Source organism: Bos javanicus, chromosome 14, assembly GCF_032452875.1.
Source record: "Bos javanicus breed banteng chromosome 14, ARS-OSU_banteng_1.0, whole genome shotgun sequence".
In the NCBI taxonomy this organism is placed as follows: Eukaryota; Metazoa; Chordata; class Mammalia; order Artiodactyla; family Bovidae; genus Bos; species Bos javanicus.
Window position 1 is genome coordinate 16,388,847 of NC_083881.1, and position 16,229 is coordinate 16,405,075.

The following is a 16,229-nucleotide window of genomic DNA, read 5'->3' on the forward strand; positions in this document are numbered from 1 at the left end:
GACCATCTGCCACCTTAAACTCACCCAGAACTATCTTCAGTGACTTTTCCCAGGTCACAGCAACCTGTTTACAGACATCTAGAATTCCCAGGCACTTTTAGGACAAGGGACTCGGGATGTGTCCAAGTGGGCAGCAAAGTCTTGTCTAAGAGAAGCTGTTCCTCCAAATCTATTTCTGCCCATGTAAACATTTGCCAAGGAAACAAGGCATGTGGGCATGCGCCGGCCCCACAGGCCCTCGGGTTGCTGCAAAAGGCAAATGGAAAGTCACATGTCATAACAGTGGAAAGTACATACGCAACTATTCTTAGCCCTGGAATGTATACACGGTCTCTCTGCCCAGCAGTTCTTTCACAAAGCTCTAGAAAACTGTGAAAGTGCCTTCAGCATAAACAAATCCAGAATTCTCCCAGGACAAATTATTTGCCAGCTTAAGGAAAGGCCTGGGTTTATGGTTTCACTTGGAGCCAGAGGTGGAAAGTCTCCGGAGGGACCAGCTGCGGCAGGTATCGGTGGTTATCACTGCAGGAAAACGAGGTAAATAGCTCTAATGTTTAATTCTTCTGCAGGTGGACGGGTGGCCAGATGTCATCCAATAAACCCTGCCCAGGGTATCGTCTGGTCTCTGCTTTCTATTTATCTCATTTTAAAAACAAAACCCACAACGCTCTGTGAGGTCATGTTTAAAAATAAGAACAAAACATTGCAAAGATCCATTTCCATCCCTCATTTCTGTCTTGATACCAGAGGCCACGCCCCCAGCATGACATCCGTGGCTAATGACTAACACCCAGAAAGATGTTTGGATGAGTTTACTAAGAGATATGCTAAGAATCTGGAGAAAGGTCCACAAACTTCTGCTTCAAATGCACGGACTGTCATCTTGCTTTAAGCTAACGTTTCAGCCCCTGTGACCACTTGCCACCTTCAACTCTCCCAACTTACCCAACCATCTTCTCTCTCTTTTTAAAATTGTTTTTCTTTTCTTTTCTTTTTTCAGATTGTCTGCAGATGCTATTTCTCTGTTACCTTTGAGAATAATCATAACCGAATACAGAGATTTTCACTGTGAGGCCCATACATTAGGTGATCCCATTTTTCAGTCTTCACTAAGCAGTATTCTTGGCAGTACCCACAAACAACTTAGTGAATGGACAAATAGATGTGCTCTAAGTCTCGGAGCTGCCACAGCTTAACCCTCCAGGACGACCTCCCTCTTGGGACTTCTCCCCGTCTTTGCAGGATGGACACGGAGTCATCAGAGGGGCTCCTCTTCAAAGACCATGACTTTTCCTCTGACCTGCTGAGGCAGCTCAATGACTTGAGGCAAAATCGGATCCTGACTGATGTGAGCATCTGCGCCGGGTCCTGGGAGGTCCCCTGCCACCGCAACGTGCTGGCCTCCAGCAGTCCCTACTTCAGGGCCATGTTCTGCAGCAACTTCCGGGAGAGCCGAGAGGCCAAGGTCCAGCTGAAAGGCGTTGATGCCTCAACTCTGGAGCGAATCGTCCTGTATGTGTACACGGGCGAGGTGCACATCACTGTGGAAAGTGTCCTGCCCCTGATGGAGGCCGCGTCCATGCTGCAGTACCCCAAGCTGCTCGAGGCCTGCTCCTCCTTCCTCCAGAGCCAGCTGACTCCCAGCAACTGCCTGGGCATGACCAGACTCTCCGAAATCTTTAGCTGTGAGACCCTCCGGAAGAAAGCCAGGGAGGTGGCCCTGACATATTTTCCAGAGGTGGCCGCGTCGGCTGACCTGAAGGAGCTCTGTGCCCTGGAACTGAGAGACTACCTGGGGGACGATGGGCTGTGTGGGGAGGAGGAGAAGGTGTTCGAAGCCCTCATGGTTTGGATCAAGCATGACCTCCAGACCCGGAAGCGATACATGCAGGACCTGTTCAAGCAGGTCAGGCTGCAGTACGTCCACCCGGCCTTCTTCCACCACTTCATCGCCAACGACGCCCTCCTCCAGTCCTCGCCCCCCTGCCAGACCATCCTGGAGACCGCCAAGAGGCAGGTGTTTTCTCTGTACAGCACCGCTAGTTCCGCAGGCCTCCAACCTCTGTGGCATGTCCCACCAAGAAACTCTTACCAAGACTTCCTCATCCTCTTGGGTGGAAGGAAAGACAACCAGCAGACCACCAGGGATGTCCTGCTGTACGACGGACAGACCGGCCGGTGGCAGAGCCTTGCCAAACTCCCAGCCCGCCTGTACAAGGCCTCAGCCGTCTCCTTGCACCGCAGCATCTACATGCTGGGGGGCATGGCTGTGGGAAAGAGTGTGCCCAGTGCCAAGGTCTATGTCTTCTCCCTGAAACTCAATCAGTGGAGGCCAGGGCAGCCCATGCTGGCGGCCCGCTACTCCCACAGAAGCGCTGCCCACAAGAACTTCATCTTCTCCATCGGGGGGATTGGCGAGGGGCATGAGGTCATGGGCTCCGTGGAGAGATATGACAGCGTCGGCAACGTCTGGGAGAGGATGGCCAGCATGCCAGTGGGGGTCCTCCACCCTGCGGTCGCTGTGAAAGACCAGAGACTCTACCTTTTCGGAGGAGAAGACATCATGCAGAACCCTGTGCGCCTTATCCAGGTAAACAGTACTTCCTACCATACATGTGCACACACACACACACACACACATGTATGCATACATGTATCCAGGTAAATGGTCCTTCCCACCATGCCTGGACGCACGCGCGCACACACACACACATATACATGTATGTATGCATGCATGTATCCAGGTAAATGGTTCTTCCCACTATGTCTACACACAAGCACATGCACACACACACATGTACAAATGTATACATGACACATATACTCATACACACGTGTGTGCACTGCATGCACACACATGTATACATATCAGATCAGATCAGTCGCTCAGTCGTGTCCGACTCTTTGCGACCCCATGAATCGCAGCACGCCAGGCCTCCCTGTCCATCAGCAACTCCTGGAGTTCACTGAGACTCACGTCCATCGAGTCAGTGATGCCATCCAGCCATCTCATCCTCTGTCGTCCCCTTCTCCTCCTGCCCCCAATCCCTCCCAGCAGCAGAGTCTTTTCCAATGAGTCAACTCTTCGCATGAGGTGGCCGAAGTACCAGAGTTTCAGCTTTAGCATCATTCTTTCCAAAGAAATCCTAGGGCTGATCTCCTTTAGAATGGACTGGTTGGATCTCCTTGCAGTCCAAGGGACTCTCAAGAGTCTTCTGCAACACCACAGTTCAAAAGCATCAATTCTTTGGCACTCAGCCTTCTTCACAGTCCAACCCTCACATCCATACATGACCACAGGAAAAACCATAGCCTTGACTAGACAAACCTTTGTTGGCAAAGTAATGTCTCTGCTTTTGAATATGCTATCTAGGTTGGTCATAACTATCCTTCCAAGGAGTAAGCGTCTTTTAATTTCATGGCTGCAGTCACCATCTGCAGTGATTTTGGAGCCCAGAAAAATAAAGTCTGACACTGTTCCCACTGTTTTCCCATCTATATCCCATGAAGTGGTGGGACCAGATGCCATGATCTTCATTTTCTGAATGTTGAGCTTTAAACCAACTTTTTCACTCTCCACTTTCACTTTCATCAAGAGGCTTTTGAGGGGTCCCCTAAACCAGTCTGGAGGGAATCTAGGAGGGTGTGAGGATGCAGAGGCCTTCGGCAAGAACTCTGTGAGGTTGGTGTAAGTGGACTTTACCAGAGAGGCAAAAGAAGAGAGAAGGAGGTGAGGATGGAGGGTAAAAGAGGAAGAGGACACATGGTGGACACAGGACTCTGACATGGACCGAGATGGGCAGGCAGCTTCTCTGAGCAGATAAGTGCCATCAGGAGGAGGAGTCAGACTCTTCTACTGAGGAGGGGTGGTGTTCCTGGGTAAGGGGATAGCTGGCAGAAGACCCTAAGCAGAAAGGGGATGAAGCCCATCCCTAGAGGAACCAAAAGCTTGACAAGATGGTTGTAACACAGAGGAAGGGGCAGAAAGGTTGTGCACCAAGGCGGAGCTGGGGGTGGTCAGTCCCCCTGTAATCTCCATCAGCCCCCTTCCCAGGTCATACTGAGCAACTCCCTCTACCCAGATTGCTGCCCCTGAGCCCTTTCTACAGAAATTCTAGAACATTCTTAGGGGATGAGTATTTGTGTTGATGAGGCTGGTCTGGCTTTTCAGGCCTTGTCAAGGAATTGGGGTTCAATCCTGAGAGTAGCAGGGTAGGTGAAGTAATCGAATTCACATTTTTAGAACTTCCTTTGGACGCTTCATGGGCTTCCCTGGTGCCTCACCTGGTAAAGAATCCACCTGCAATGTGGGAGATCTGGGTTTGATCCCTGGGTTGGGAAGATCCCCTAGAGAAGGGAAAGGCTACCAACTCCAGTATTCTGGCCTGGAGAATTCCATGGACTGTATAGTCCATGGGGTTGCAAAGAGTTGGGCATGACTGAGAGACTTTCACTTCACTTGGATGCTTCATGGAGAAGGAACTGGAGGAGGCCTGAGAAGACAAAGGAAGGAGAACTGGCAGATCTTTCTAGAGGTCCAGGCAAGGTCCAGGATGATGGCAGCTTGGACTAAGTTGGTGCCAGGGATGACACAGAAAAGTGATCATTTCTATTCAATCCTTTCCTTGTTTTTCTCTTCCCATCACTTCTCCAGCGCATATTTCCCACTCCTCCCTGACCATCTAGGCAGACTCTAAGCCTGTTCCAGATTTCACTCGTGTACTTGAGCCAAGAGAGACACATTCTGTGCCCCTCCAAACTCTGGCCACACCACTCAGATTTATAATAAAGTGCTTCTATGAAAAGCTAGAGCCCCTCCTGTTTAAAAAAAAAAAAAAAACTGTTTTTCAAAATTAAGTCAACAAATACATTGATGATGTTCACATTACAAAATTGTTATGAATTATTAAGAATAAATGCAAAGCTCAAAAGAGTTTATAAGCTACTTCATTCAGAAATGCACAAGACAATCAAACAAGAATCTTAAAAAACTGAAAACCAAAACCCAAAACACTAACATGTGAGTGATCCTTTCACCCTGCAGTCCGGAGAAGGGGAAAATGGGAAAAGTATCAGTTTGGAAGCTCCTCTTATCTGCTTAGCATTTAGCTTTGTCATGGAAGTTGTACTCATTCAGATACATAGTTTGGGATGAATGCTTGGGTTACTTGAAGGGGAAGGTTGGGTTTTCAGATATAGGGACAAAGATTTCTTCATCCGATGGTTTACCTGCACGCAAGCATTCTTTTAAGGGACTAAACTGCTGTGGAGGGGCCGGGGCGGGGGGTTGGAGGGGGAATGGGGGGGTTACTGTGCAAATTGTGTATGTAGATGTACCTTTCTACCTGGCCTTCTTTCCGCTTCTATGGCTGGAGGGCATTAGTCAAACCCTCTACTGTAACAAAGTATCACTTCCTCCAGGGTGACAAACCATCCTTTGTTGTCCTTGCCTCAGCCTCTCTGAGGGTATCATGAGAATTATGAGCAAATGTTTAATCTATTTTTGAAACCATCCTCAAAAGTGCTAAAGAAGAGCGAGCCAGGAGGCAGTTACTCAAGTAAAATGCAATCAGTGTTTGCTTTCCTCCAAGGATCTCATTTTTCAGAGTGTCACCTGCATATCTGCAGGTGGTTTAAAACACAAGGCTTGCCAGCCATTGTAGTTGAACCTCTCTAGCTGTGGCCTCTTCTATGCTTCACCAACTTTGAGAACTGACAGAGACTTCAAGAGAGCTTCAGTCTCGAAAGCCTCCATCAAGAAGAGCCACACAGGAGAAAAAGGAACCCTCCTGCACTGTTGGAACAATATGGCGGTGGTGGCGGCGGGAGTTCCGCTGCCAAGTCAAGTCCGACTCTTGTGACCCCGTGGACTGTAGCCTGCCAGGCTTTTCTGTCCTTCAGGTTTCTTAGGCAAGAATGGGTTGCCATTTCCTTCTCCATGGGATTTTTCTGACCCAGAGATCAAACGCATATCTCCTGCACTGCAGGCAGATTCTTTACCAATGCGCCACCAAGGATACCCATGGAGAACAGTATGGAAGTTCCTTAAAAAACAGAAATAGTGTTATCATACGATCCTGCAATCCCACTTGTGGACATATATCTGGAGAAAACCATAATTCAGAAAGATACATGACTCCAATATTCATTGCAGCAGTATTTGCAATAGTTAAGACATGGAAGCAACCTAAATGTTCATCAACAAATGAATAAACATGTGGTACATATATACAATGGAATATTACTCAGCCATAAAAAAGAATGAAATAATGCCATTTGTGCAACATGGATGGACCTAGAAGTTATCATATTAAGTGAAGTAAGTCAGACAGAGAAAGACAATCATATAATATCACTTACATGGGGAATCTTTAAAAAAAAAAAGAGAGAGAGAGAGATACAAATGAACATATTTACAATACAAAAACATAGAAAACAAACTTACGGTTACCAAAGGAGAAAGCTGGGGTGGCAGGCAAATAAATTAGGAAATTGGGATTAACATATATACACTACTATATATAAAATAGATAACCAACAATACCTGAAACTAACACAATATTGTAAATCAACTATACTTCGATTTTTAAAAACCTACAAAAAGGACTTCTCTGGTGGTCCAGTGACTCTGAGCTTCCATTGCAGGGGGCATGGGTTCAAGCCATGGTTGAGGAACTAAGATCCAGTATGCTTTGCATGGTGTGGCCAAAAATACAAACAGTTACCAAATATCTTTAAACACTACGGATTCTTTACCAGCTGAGCTACCAGGGAAGCTCGACTAAGCACCAGATATCTTTAAACACTACTAATACTGTAATAAATGCAAATTAGAGTAGTACACAATTTTTTAAAATCTTTTAAAAAGAAAAGAAAAGCCATCCCTCCATGGCCCCAAGCAGAGCCATGAGTGTGGTGAACAAAAGCATGGACTCTGGGCTCTTCCACTCAGTCTAGCTGTGTGACCCTGGGCATGTTACTTAACCTCTCTCAGCCTCAATGGTCTAATCTGAAAAATGGAGGGAAGTAGTGGTATCCACGTCATAGGATGGTTGTGAAGATCAAATTTGATAAAATTAGAAAATATAAGGCCTTTAATATTAAAAAGCAGAGACATTACTTTGCCAACAAAGGTCCATCTAGTCAAGGCTATGGTTTTTCCAGTAGTCATATGGATGTGAGAGTTGGACTATAAAGAAAGTTGAGCACTGAAGAATTGATGCTTTTGAACTGTGGTGTTGGAGAAGACTCTTGAGAGTCCCTTGGACTGCAAGGAGATCCAACCAGTCCATTCTAAAGGAAATCAGTCATGAATATTCATTGGAAGGACTAATGTTGAAGCTGAAGCTCCAATATTTTGGCCACCTGATGCAAAGAACAGACTCATGTGAACAGACCCTGATGCTGGAAAACATTGAAGGTGGGAGGAGAAGGGGACAACAGAAGATGAGATGGTTGGATGGCATCACTGACTCGACGGATATGAGTTTGAGTAAACTCCAGGTGTAGGTGATGGACAGGGAGGCCTGGCATGCTGCAGTCCAGGGGATCGCCAAGAGTCGGATAAGACTGAGCAACTGAACTGAACTGAATATGGCAGCAATTATAATTCAAACAAAGAATTTTCCATGAAGAATATTGGAAAGTTTTTGTTCCTGCTTTTCTTATGTGAAGTCCATCCCACATCTCTCATGAACTAACTTACATTTGATATTTAAACTTTAAACTGAGGGATTTAATAGGAGCACATGTCTGGGAAGGCTTCCCCAGTGGCTCAGCAGCAAAGAGTCCACCTGTGATGCAGAAGACCGAGGAGATGCGGGCTTGATCCCTGGGTCAGGAAGATCCCCTGGAGGAGGAAATGGCAACCCGTTCCAGTATTCTTGCCTAGATAATCCCACGGACAGAGGAGCCTGGCGAGCTACAGTCCACCGGGTCGCAAAGAATTGGACACGACTGAAGTGACTGAGCATGCACACACACGTCTGAGAATCATGATTTGCTGCTCTATTTCAGACCAAGGCCAAGAAATCCTGCCCCCATCTCTTTACTCTTTCTTCCTTTTCTCATGCTTCCTTTTTTTTTTTTTTTCTCTTTCTATAATTCTAATGACTTTCAGGCATGACCTGTTCAAAAGCCTTCCTCGTTTAGACCCAAATTTATTCTTGGCCCTAAGACCCTCTCAGATAGACTGGAACATGTTGAAATCTAAACATGAGCCAGAAATAAAAATGATTCAAAGATCATTGGTTTTATGCAAGTCCAAGTTGCTCCATTTCTCATTGAAAAGAAAGAAATGTTCCAAGCAAGGTAAGCAAACACATACTATCAACTCAAATGCATAACTCTCAGTCTTTTCCACAGAAGCACAGGCACTGATCTCATGGGCCACATAAAGACCAATTTCTGATAACAGTTTCTTCATTCTGTTATATAATTATATTTTGTTTATTGATGGTAAGATACCTATATTTTCAGAACCAGAGAAAAAACGCAAAGAAAGAGAAATCACTGCTCTTCTACCCTCTTAACTACTTCTACTTCTTAAAAACATATATCACTTTAAAATGCAGTGCCGTGATTTTATTTCTCCCTCAGGTTTATCACATTTCCAGAAACACATGGTTCAAAATGGAGACGAGAATGATCAAGAATGTGTGTGCCCCTGCCGTGGTGCTTGGGGAGAGGATTGTCATCGTGGGAGGTAAGTTTGAACGGAGGATCACGAGGCCAGACATGAACCTGGCATCTTTCCTGGGTAAAAGGGTAACTGACAGACAGGTATTGTCCTATAAGACAGCCTTTTTAAAAGCACATAACTGAACCACTTTGCTGTATACCTGGAAGTAACACAACATTGTAAGTCAACTCTACCCCCGAATATAAAATAAAAATTAGATTAAAAAAATAAGGAAATAAAATAAAAGCAGATCCATCCAGCTAGGGGAGTGTGGACAACTTGACAAAGCTATTTTCTCATCCAGAAGTCTCTTCCTGTCTTTATCTGTAGAAAAGGAATGAAATCATGTGATACCTATTTCACAGAGTTGTGATCATAAAATGTGCTCACCTATCTAAACCACTTAGCACTATCCCAGACCCAGGGCAAAAACTAAAAAAAAAAAAAAAAAATGCTATTGTAAATAAGACTAGCTGCTAAGGGACAATTTCTCTGCAATTGCAGGATGTTACAGTTAAGAGGGCTGGTTGGGGTGGGGTGGGGGGCAGATAGACCTGAGTTCAAACCCTGACTCTGCCTGTCACTAATTGTCTGTATGCTCTTAGGCACATTTTTAATCTCTTTGTGCTTGTGTTTGCTGATCTGTAAAATGGGGGTCCTAAAAGTACCCACTAGATAAGGCTGTTGTGGGGACCCATTTCTGAGTTCCCAAAGCTCCTTCTTGGAATTGTTAAGGCTCTTGAATGAGCATATGTGAAAGATGAAAAGCTAATGAAGCTGAGAGGCCCCTGGAATCTCTGTTCTCAATTTAAGGATGACATGTGCACTGCCTTCACTTTGAGTTAAGATGCAGAGACTTGGGACTCTCCTGGCATCCAGTGGTTAAGACCCCACACTTCTACTGCAGAGGGCACAAGCTCAATCCCTGGTTGGGGAACTAAGATCTCACATACCACGCAGCATGACTAAAAACAAAAGTAAAAAAAAAAAGATGCAGAGACTCAAGTCAGATAGATCCAGGTCCAGACCCCAGCTTAATGAAACATTCCATGCTTTAGTTCAAAGTATAGCCTCAGGGTTAGGCGATGGCAGAGATCAGACAGGTCCCCGGACCACCCGCCTCCAGTCCCAACTAAGCATCGCTGACCTTCTCGATATGCCATTTGGTTTTCAGGTTACACGAGGAGGATCCTTGCTTATGACCCTCAATCCAACAAATTTGTCAAATGCGCGGACATGAAAGACCGGAGGATGCACCATGGAGCCACGGTGATGGGAAACAAGCTCTACGTGACGGGCGGGCGGCGGCTGACCACGGACTGTAGCATCGAGGACTCGGCCTCCTTCGACTGCTACGACCCCGAGACGGACACCTGGACGTCCCAGGGGCAGCTGCCCCACAAGCTCTTTGACCACGCCTGCCTCACCCTCCAGTGCATCCCCCACCACTCCACCGTCCCCTGGGTTCCATGAGAAACTGAGAAGTCATCTGTCCTAGTCAAGATGCTCTGGTTGCAAGAGACAGAGCCCAGCTCCAAAAAGCTTAACCCTAGAGGGGTGCAGGGGGAGCTAACAGGAGGGAAAGTTCCAGAGCCTGGAGACCTGGGACCACGCACACTGCTGACAGAACTCTGTCTCTCGCTCGATCTCTGTCTCTCTGTGTCTTTTCTCGCTCTCTCTCTCTCTCTGCCTCCCTCCTTACCTACCTCATCTGTAGGCTTCTTTATCCACACAGTGTGGGAACAATGGCAACTGATGAATCCTGACCCACACTCTCTAGCTTCAGAAAAGAACTTTACCACTATCCATATAATAACTGCTCCCCCAGAACGATGGTGATTGGCCCTTTTTGAATTCCAAGCCTCCTTCTTGAGGAAATCACCATTTCCAGTGACTGTGTTACTCTAGTTGGCTTGTCCTGGATTGTGTCTCTACAGGCCAAGGTGGTGTTAACAGTTGCTGTTGACAACCTATCTAAACTACACATAATGGATAGAAGTAGTTTCCAAGTGCAAGAAAGAAATGCTGAGCCCACAAAACCACATCTTTCCAGAACATCCTGGAAATTCAGAATGAGAGGGCAGAGACACCCAGCAGGGCCCCTGGAAGTCCTTCTTCCAGGGGCATCAGGAACAACAGGCCCTGACTGTTTCTCTGTGGGCTTCCCAGGTGGTTCAAAGGTAGAGCATCCACCTGCCAATGCCGGACACGTGGGTTCGATCCCTGGGGGGGAAGATCCCCTGGAGGAGAAAATGGCAACCCACTCCAGTATTCTTGCCTGGAGAATCCCATGGACCGTGGAGCCTGGTGGGCTACAGTCCACGGGGTCGCAAAGAGTCAGACACAACTGAAGTGACTAAGCACATCCACACACTATTTCTCTGCATTCTAGGATGTAGTGCATTGGAATGCCAGAAACTGGTATCTAGTATTTGCTAAGTTATCTGCACCACCACACAAAAAAAATAAAGTGTGTTTCTGCTGCCAAGTGATGTTTTTCTCCAGCCTCTGGGGAGCTATAAACCTGCAGAATTTATCAAGATTTTCATTTTGATAAATGTTATAAGAATTGCTGTCCTAAGGAAAGCCAACAAATTCCTTCAGAGTTTACCGCAATCATGGCCCTTCCAATGCCAGGGCTGGCCATTTCTGTATGGCCCTCTTTATCTCAAAGTGTCTCCACGCTGGCTCAGTCCCACACATGGGAATTAGCTGAAGCTGCTGGCACATTACAATCACCTGGGAAGAAGTCTGAAAATGGGGCTGAGCCTTACTGAGGATGCACAGATGGGGATTCTCAGAGGCAGGGTCAGAGCTTGGGGTTTTTTTTTTTTTTTTTTTTTTTGGTTGTTGTTTTCTTTGGCCACACCATGTGGCTTGCAGGATCTTAGTTCCCCAACTAAGGGGAACTTGCCCACTTGGGGCAACTTGCTTCACTTGCCCACCTTGGCAGTGAAAGTGTGGAGTCCTAACCACTAGACCACCAGGGAAGTCCCCAGAACTCTGTACTTTTGAAAAGCGTCCAGGATGACCGTAACGTACATGCACTGAGGTCCAGAACCACCACCCTGCTCAGTCGTGGGCGCTGAAGACCTTCATGTGCTGGTCCCAGTCCCATCCTGTCCTGCCAGCCCCGTCCCAGCCCAGCGGCAGAGGCCAAGTCCTCTCTCCACCAAGGGAAGTGTCCAGAATGGGTCTTGATGCCCTGAGCTTGCATCCCGGTGCCCCCAAGCTGAAGCCTTCCTCCCCACCCAGCTCTCCAGGTCCATGGTCCAGACTTTTCTTTTCCTCCCAGTTTGTAGTTTTTGCACTCCTTCTCCTGCTCTGCCCTGCTCCCCAGACCACTTTGCTGTTGTCCAGACACCCTCCCCAGATGGTCAGCACCTGAGCTGTTGGCTGGCCTTACTCCAGCTTTTTCTCTTTGACCCTCTCTGAGTAGGCTCTCAGTCTCACCTCTCCTCTGACCCTGTACTCATGAAGGTGACCAATGACTCCATAAGCCCACACAGGGAGCCCACTGTCCCTTCATGCCTGACTTGACTGGTCAGCAGCATATGACACAGCGGACCCTCCCTCCATCTCGAAATACCTTCCTCGCTCAGCCTCTGGAACAACCATTCTCTTCCTTCTCCCTGCAGTTCATCCTTGTCTCCTTGTTTTCCTGGAGACTATGTGGTGCTTTACTAACCTCAGTGCTTAGCCCTGAGAACTTTTTCAGATCTACTCTCACTCCCTGGATAAAGAGCCTACCTGCCAATGCAGGAGATATAAGAGATGTGGGCTTGATTCCTGGGTCGGGAAGATCCCCTGGAGGAGGAAATGGCAACTCACTCCAGTATTCTTGCCTGGAGAATCCCATGGACAGAGGAGCCTGCCGGGCTACAGTCCATGGGATTACAAAGAGTCAAACACGACTGAAGCAACTTAGCACATCACTCCCTGGGTGCAAAGCTCACCCAGGGCCTGGCCATCCACACTGCCCCACTACTGCTGACTGGCAGCTTTCTCTGTCTCTAGACAGAAGGGAAAGTGGGTTCCACTGCCTACCCTGCATCTCCACACTGATGTTAAAGAGACAGTTCAAACTGAACATGTTCAAGATCAATCTTTTCTCTCCAAGATGACCCCTCCATGGGCTTCTCCATTCTGGGAGAGAACAATACCCTCTCCCAGTTTCTCGGGCCCAAAGCCTCAGACACTCGTCTTGGCTCTTTCTCTCACACCTCCTTCTGTTTGTTCCAAGACTATCCAGAGCCACATGGTGCCTCACCCCCACAGCTCTGCCTCTGGTCCTGGCCGTCACCTTGATTCCAGCTAAACCATCACCATCATTTCGTCACCGGCCTCTCTGCTTCCACTTTGCCCCTGAACCTCTTCTCCACACAGCAGCCTGAGTGCCCTTCAGTTCAGTTCAGTTCAGCCGCTCAGTTGTGTCCGACTCTTTGCGGCCTCATGGACTGCAACACACCAGGCTTCCCTCTCCGTCGCCAACTCCTGGAGTTTACTCAAACTCATGTCCATTGAGTCGGTGATGCCATCGACCCATCTCATCCTCTGTTGTCCCCTTCTCCTGCCTGCCATGTACCTGGAGTGACCTTCGTTACACACAAAAGTGAGACAGAATCGATCATTCCCCTGTTCCCTCCAGAGCCTTCCCAGCTGTCTCAGGCCACCTGCAGGGATCCGCAAGCTTGCTTCTCCACCAGCTCCGGCCACCTCTCTGCTCTCATCTCCTGATCTCGCCTCCCAATACGTCCTCCATTTCTTGTTCGGCCTCAGCCTCCAGCTCACACATTTCCAGCAATTCTCCACTTTCTGTTTCCAAGCTTGCTGTGCCCTCCTCCAGAAAATGCTTGCCCAATTCATAACCATGTGGTTTGCTCCCTGGAGTCTCTGCTGATGCCTCCATCTGATCCATCCACATCTGGTCCTGTCACCAGATGACAACCCTGAAATAGACCCCCAATACCTCCGGCCCCTCTGTCTCCATCACTCCTTCTCTGAGTGCAGCCATCCCCCGCCTCCTACCAGTCTCCTAATAGACTCACTGCTTCCATTCCTGTCCCTCTGATCGTTCCTCAAATAATAGGCAGAGTATTCTTTTAAAAATTCAGTTCTGATTGTTAGGTAGGAGTCCAAAATGGTGGTGGCTAAAAGACAAGGAAGGGAAAAGCCCGCGAAAATAGAACAAAAGAAGGTCTGAGGACTGGAGTGAGGACCTCAGGTAAAACAAACAACACTCCTGGCTAGCCCAATTTACACAGGACAGGCCCAGGGAGAGAGAAACATAAATAGAGGAGCCAAAGCTAGCTCGCTCGCTCTCTCTCTCCCGCGTGCTGGGTCGCTCTTCTCCTCGGGTCTTTGGATTGATGTGCCCTCACGCCTCGACAATGGATTTTCCTGCTATCTTCTAAATAAAATAGAGCTGTAACACTGAACTGTAACACTGATTTGTCTAAGAGCTATAACATGGTCCATTCAAGACCTGAGAGCTATAACACGCTCTATCCAAGACCTGAGAGCTGTGACATGCCGAGGGGGCTTTAATGTCCTTCACTCCAAATCTTTGTTGTGACGAGACAAAGAACCAAGGAACATACACTCGCGTGACATGATCATGTTACTCTCCTGTTCAAAATGATGTTAAGTCTTCCAGAGATCTTTGCAAGAATCTAGCCTTTATCTACCCTCCAGGGCTTCTCTGACCCAGCCCCTGCCTTTCTCTCTGACTTCATCTTTTGCTTCCCCTGCTCCCTACAGTCATCTCTGCTTTAGCCATCCTTTCTTAGTCCCCCTCCTCTCTCTTGCCACAGGGGCTTTACACTTGTTCTTGGCCCTGCTTAATACACACCACCTCCCTCACCTCTTCACCTAATGTAATTTCAGTTTATACTTGACACTCCAGATTTAAAAGTCATTGCATCGAGGAAGTCTTCCATGCCCCCCACCACCCCAGCCTGGGTCAGCTCTCCTATTAAATGACCCCCTTGTCTCTGATATGACCCCTTTGAAGCCCTCACCCCATCTGTGATAATTTGATCATCATCTACCCCTCTATAGTCTTACACTTGTTCCATTTTCCTCTGCATTCCCAGAGCCAGGGCTGGCTAGGCTCAGCGTCAGCCACAGGGATTGCAGATCCTCGATAAACATGTGATGAGTGGATGAAAGAATTGGTAAGTGGACACAGAGGCTGAATCATCACCACCTCGGGGATCTCCATCTCAAACTCAGAGCTAAGTATGCATAGGCATTACTTTAAGCTCTCCCAGGCCCTCTGCTAAGGGAACACTCTGTCCTTCCCGCTTTCCCTCTCCTTTCCCCTCCTAAATCAAGTTTGGTGACTCTGGGTGGCACAGCCTACCTCAGTCAAGCCTGCAGGCTTTGTCCAGAGGGCCCTATTTGCCTGGAATTAGAAGGAGGCGTCTTGCCATCTATAACTCCTTTTGCGGCCTCCAACAATCCTTCTGTCAGAGACTTGCTAATGCTTTGACTTTCTTTTCCCTTCGTCTCCATCCAATATTTAATAAGCTGCCAGAGTCTGTGGCTACTCAGAGCTCGTCTAAGTCTCCCTGGGGCACAAAACTATGTAAATTGCCTGCTGGGATTTATAAAGAAAGATGTCCCAGAGCCAAACCCATTAGGGCACACATCACAGGCCAGCTCCGTGGGTCAGATCAGATGCCTCTGTGACAGGTGCATGCCACACACCTGGGCCTCCCGAGGTCAAGCCCCACATCTGAACTGGGCTGCAAAATGACCCTCCACATCCAAGGAATCCTTTCCAATCTGCTGACCATAAACTCAGACCAACACGAAAGAGAGAGAAGGTTTTGGCACAAAGTGTCCTCAGTCTTGCTGCTTGAGGAGAGAGTCACGGTCCAGAGCTGAGGTCAAAATATATTTAGCCAGGAGCAGTGAAACATTTTAAGTGGAAAAATGTCAACTAGGCTGACTAATCATCTCAACAGGCAACAAGGGAAGAGGGGGAAATGAAGCAGAGTGAGGGCTAAGCAAGAAAACATCCACAAAAACATCAAACACCCTGTCCCAACACACCAGGGAGCAGGAGGGGGACTAGCAGAGAAAACGGCACGGGAGGAAAGAAACTGCAGCAGGGGAGCAGTAAGTGGGGTGCAGGAGGGGCTGCCAGCTTCCACACTGAGACACGCCCCCCGCAGCCCTGACTCCCAGCAGGCATCTTGTAAGAAGGTCTGCTGTGCTGAGACCACCATCAGGCCCCACGCTGACCAGGAAATGACCAGCAGATACTACAGCAGCGGTCCCCTGGCAGAGCTACATGGCCCCAGTGAGAGACAGTTGCTGGCATCCTGGCCCCACCCCATGCAGACCCTTCCTGACTCTCATCCCCGTGAGCAGTGGTGACTCAGAAGGTGAACCCCCTCCTGGAGGGTCCAGTCTCCCCTCCATATGGTCTCCCCCTTATAATCCTGCTTCATCCTCTTTTATATCCTGTCTGATGAGGGTTTCCCAGACGGCTCAGTAGTAAAGAATCTGCTTGCCTGTGCAGGAGACGCAAGAGACGTGG

At 48.0% G+C, this 16,229-nt stretch overlaps 1 protein-coding gene across 1 annotated transcript; it reads left to right on the plus strand.

Moving 5' to 3' along the window:
- Positions 1-298: 298 nt before the first annotated feature.
- Positions 299-11,172, plus strand: KLHL38 (kelch like family member 38). Its single transcript, XM_061438671.1, has 4 exons — positions 299-537; positions 1,001-2,590; positions 8,599-8,704; positions 9,855-11,172. The coding sequence occupies exons 2-4, from the start codon at positions 1,163-1,165 to the stop codon at positions 10,151-10,153; spliced, it is 1,833 nt and encodes a 610-aa protein (XP_061294655.1). The 5' UTR covers positions 299-537; positions 1,001-1,162; the 3' UTR covers positions 10,154-11,172.
- Positions 11,173-16,229: the final 5,057 nt, after the last annotated feature.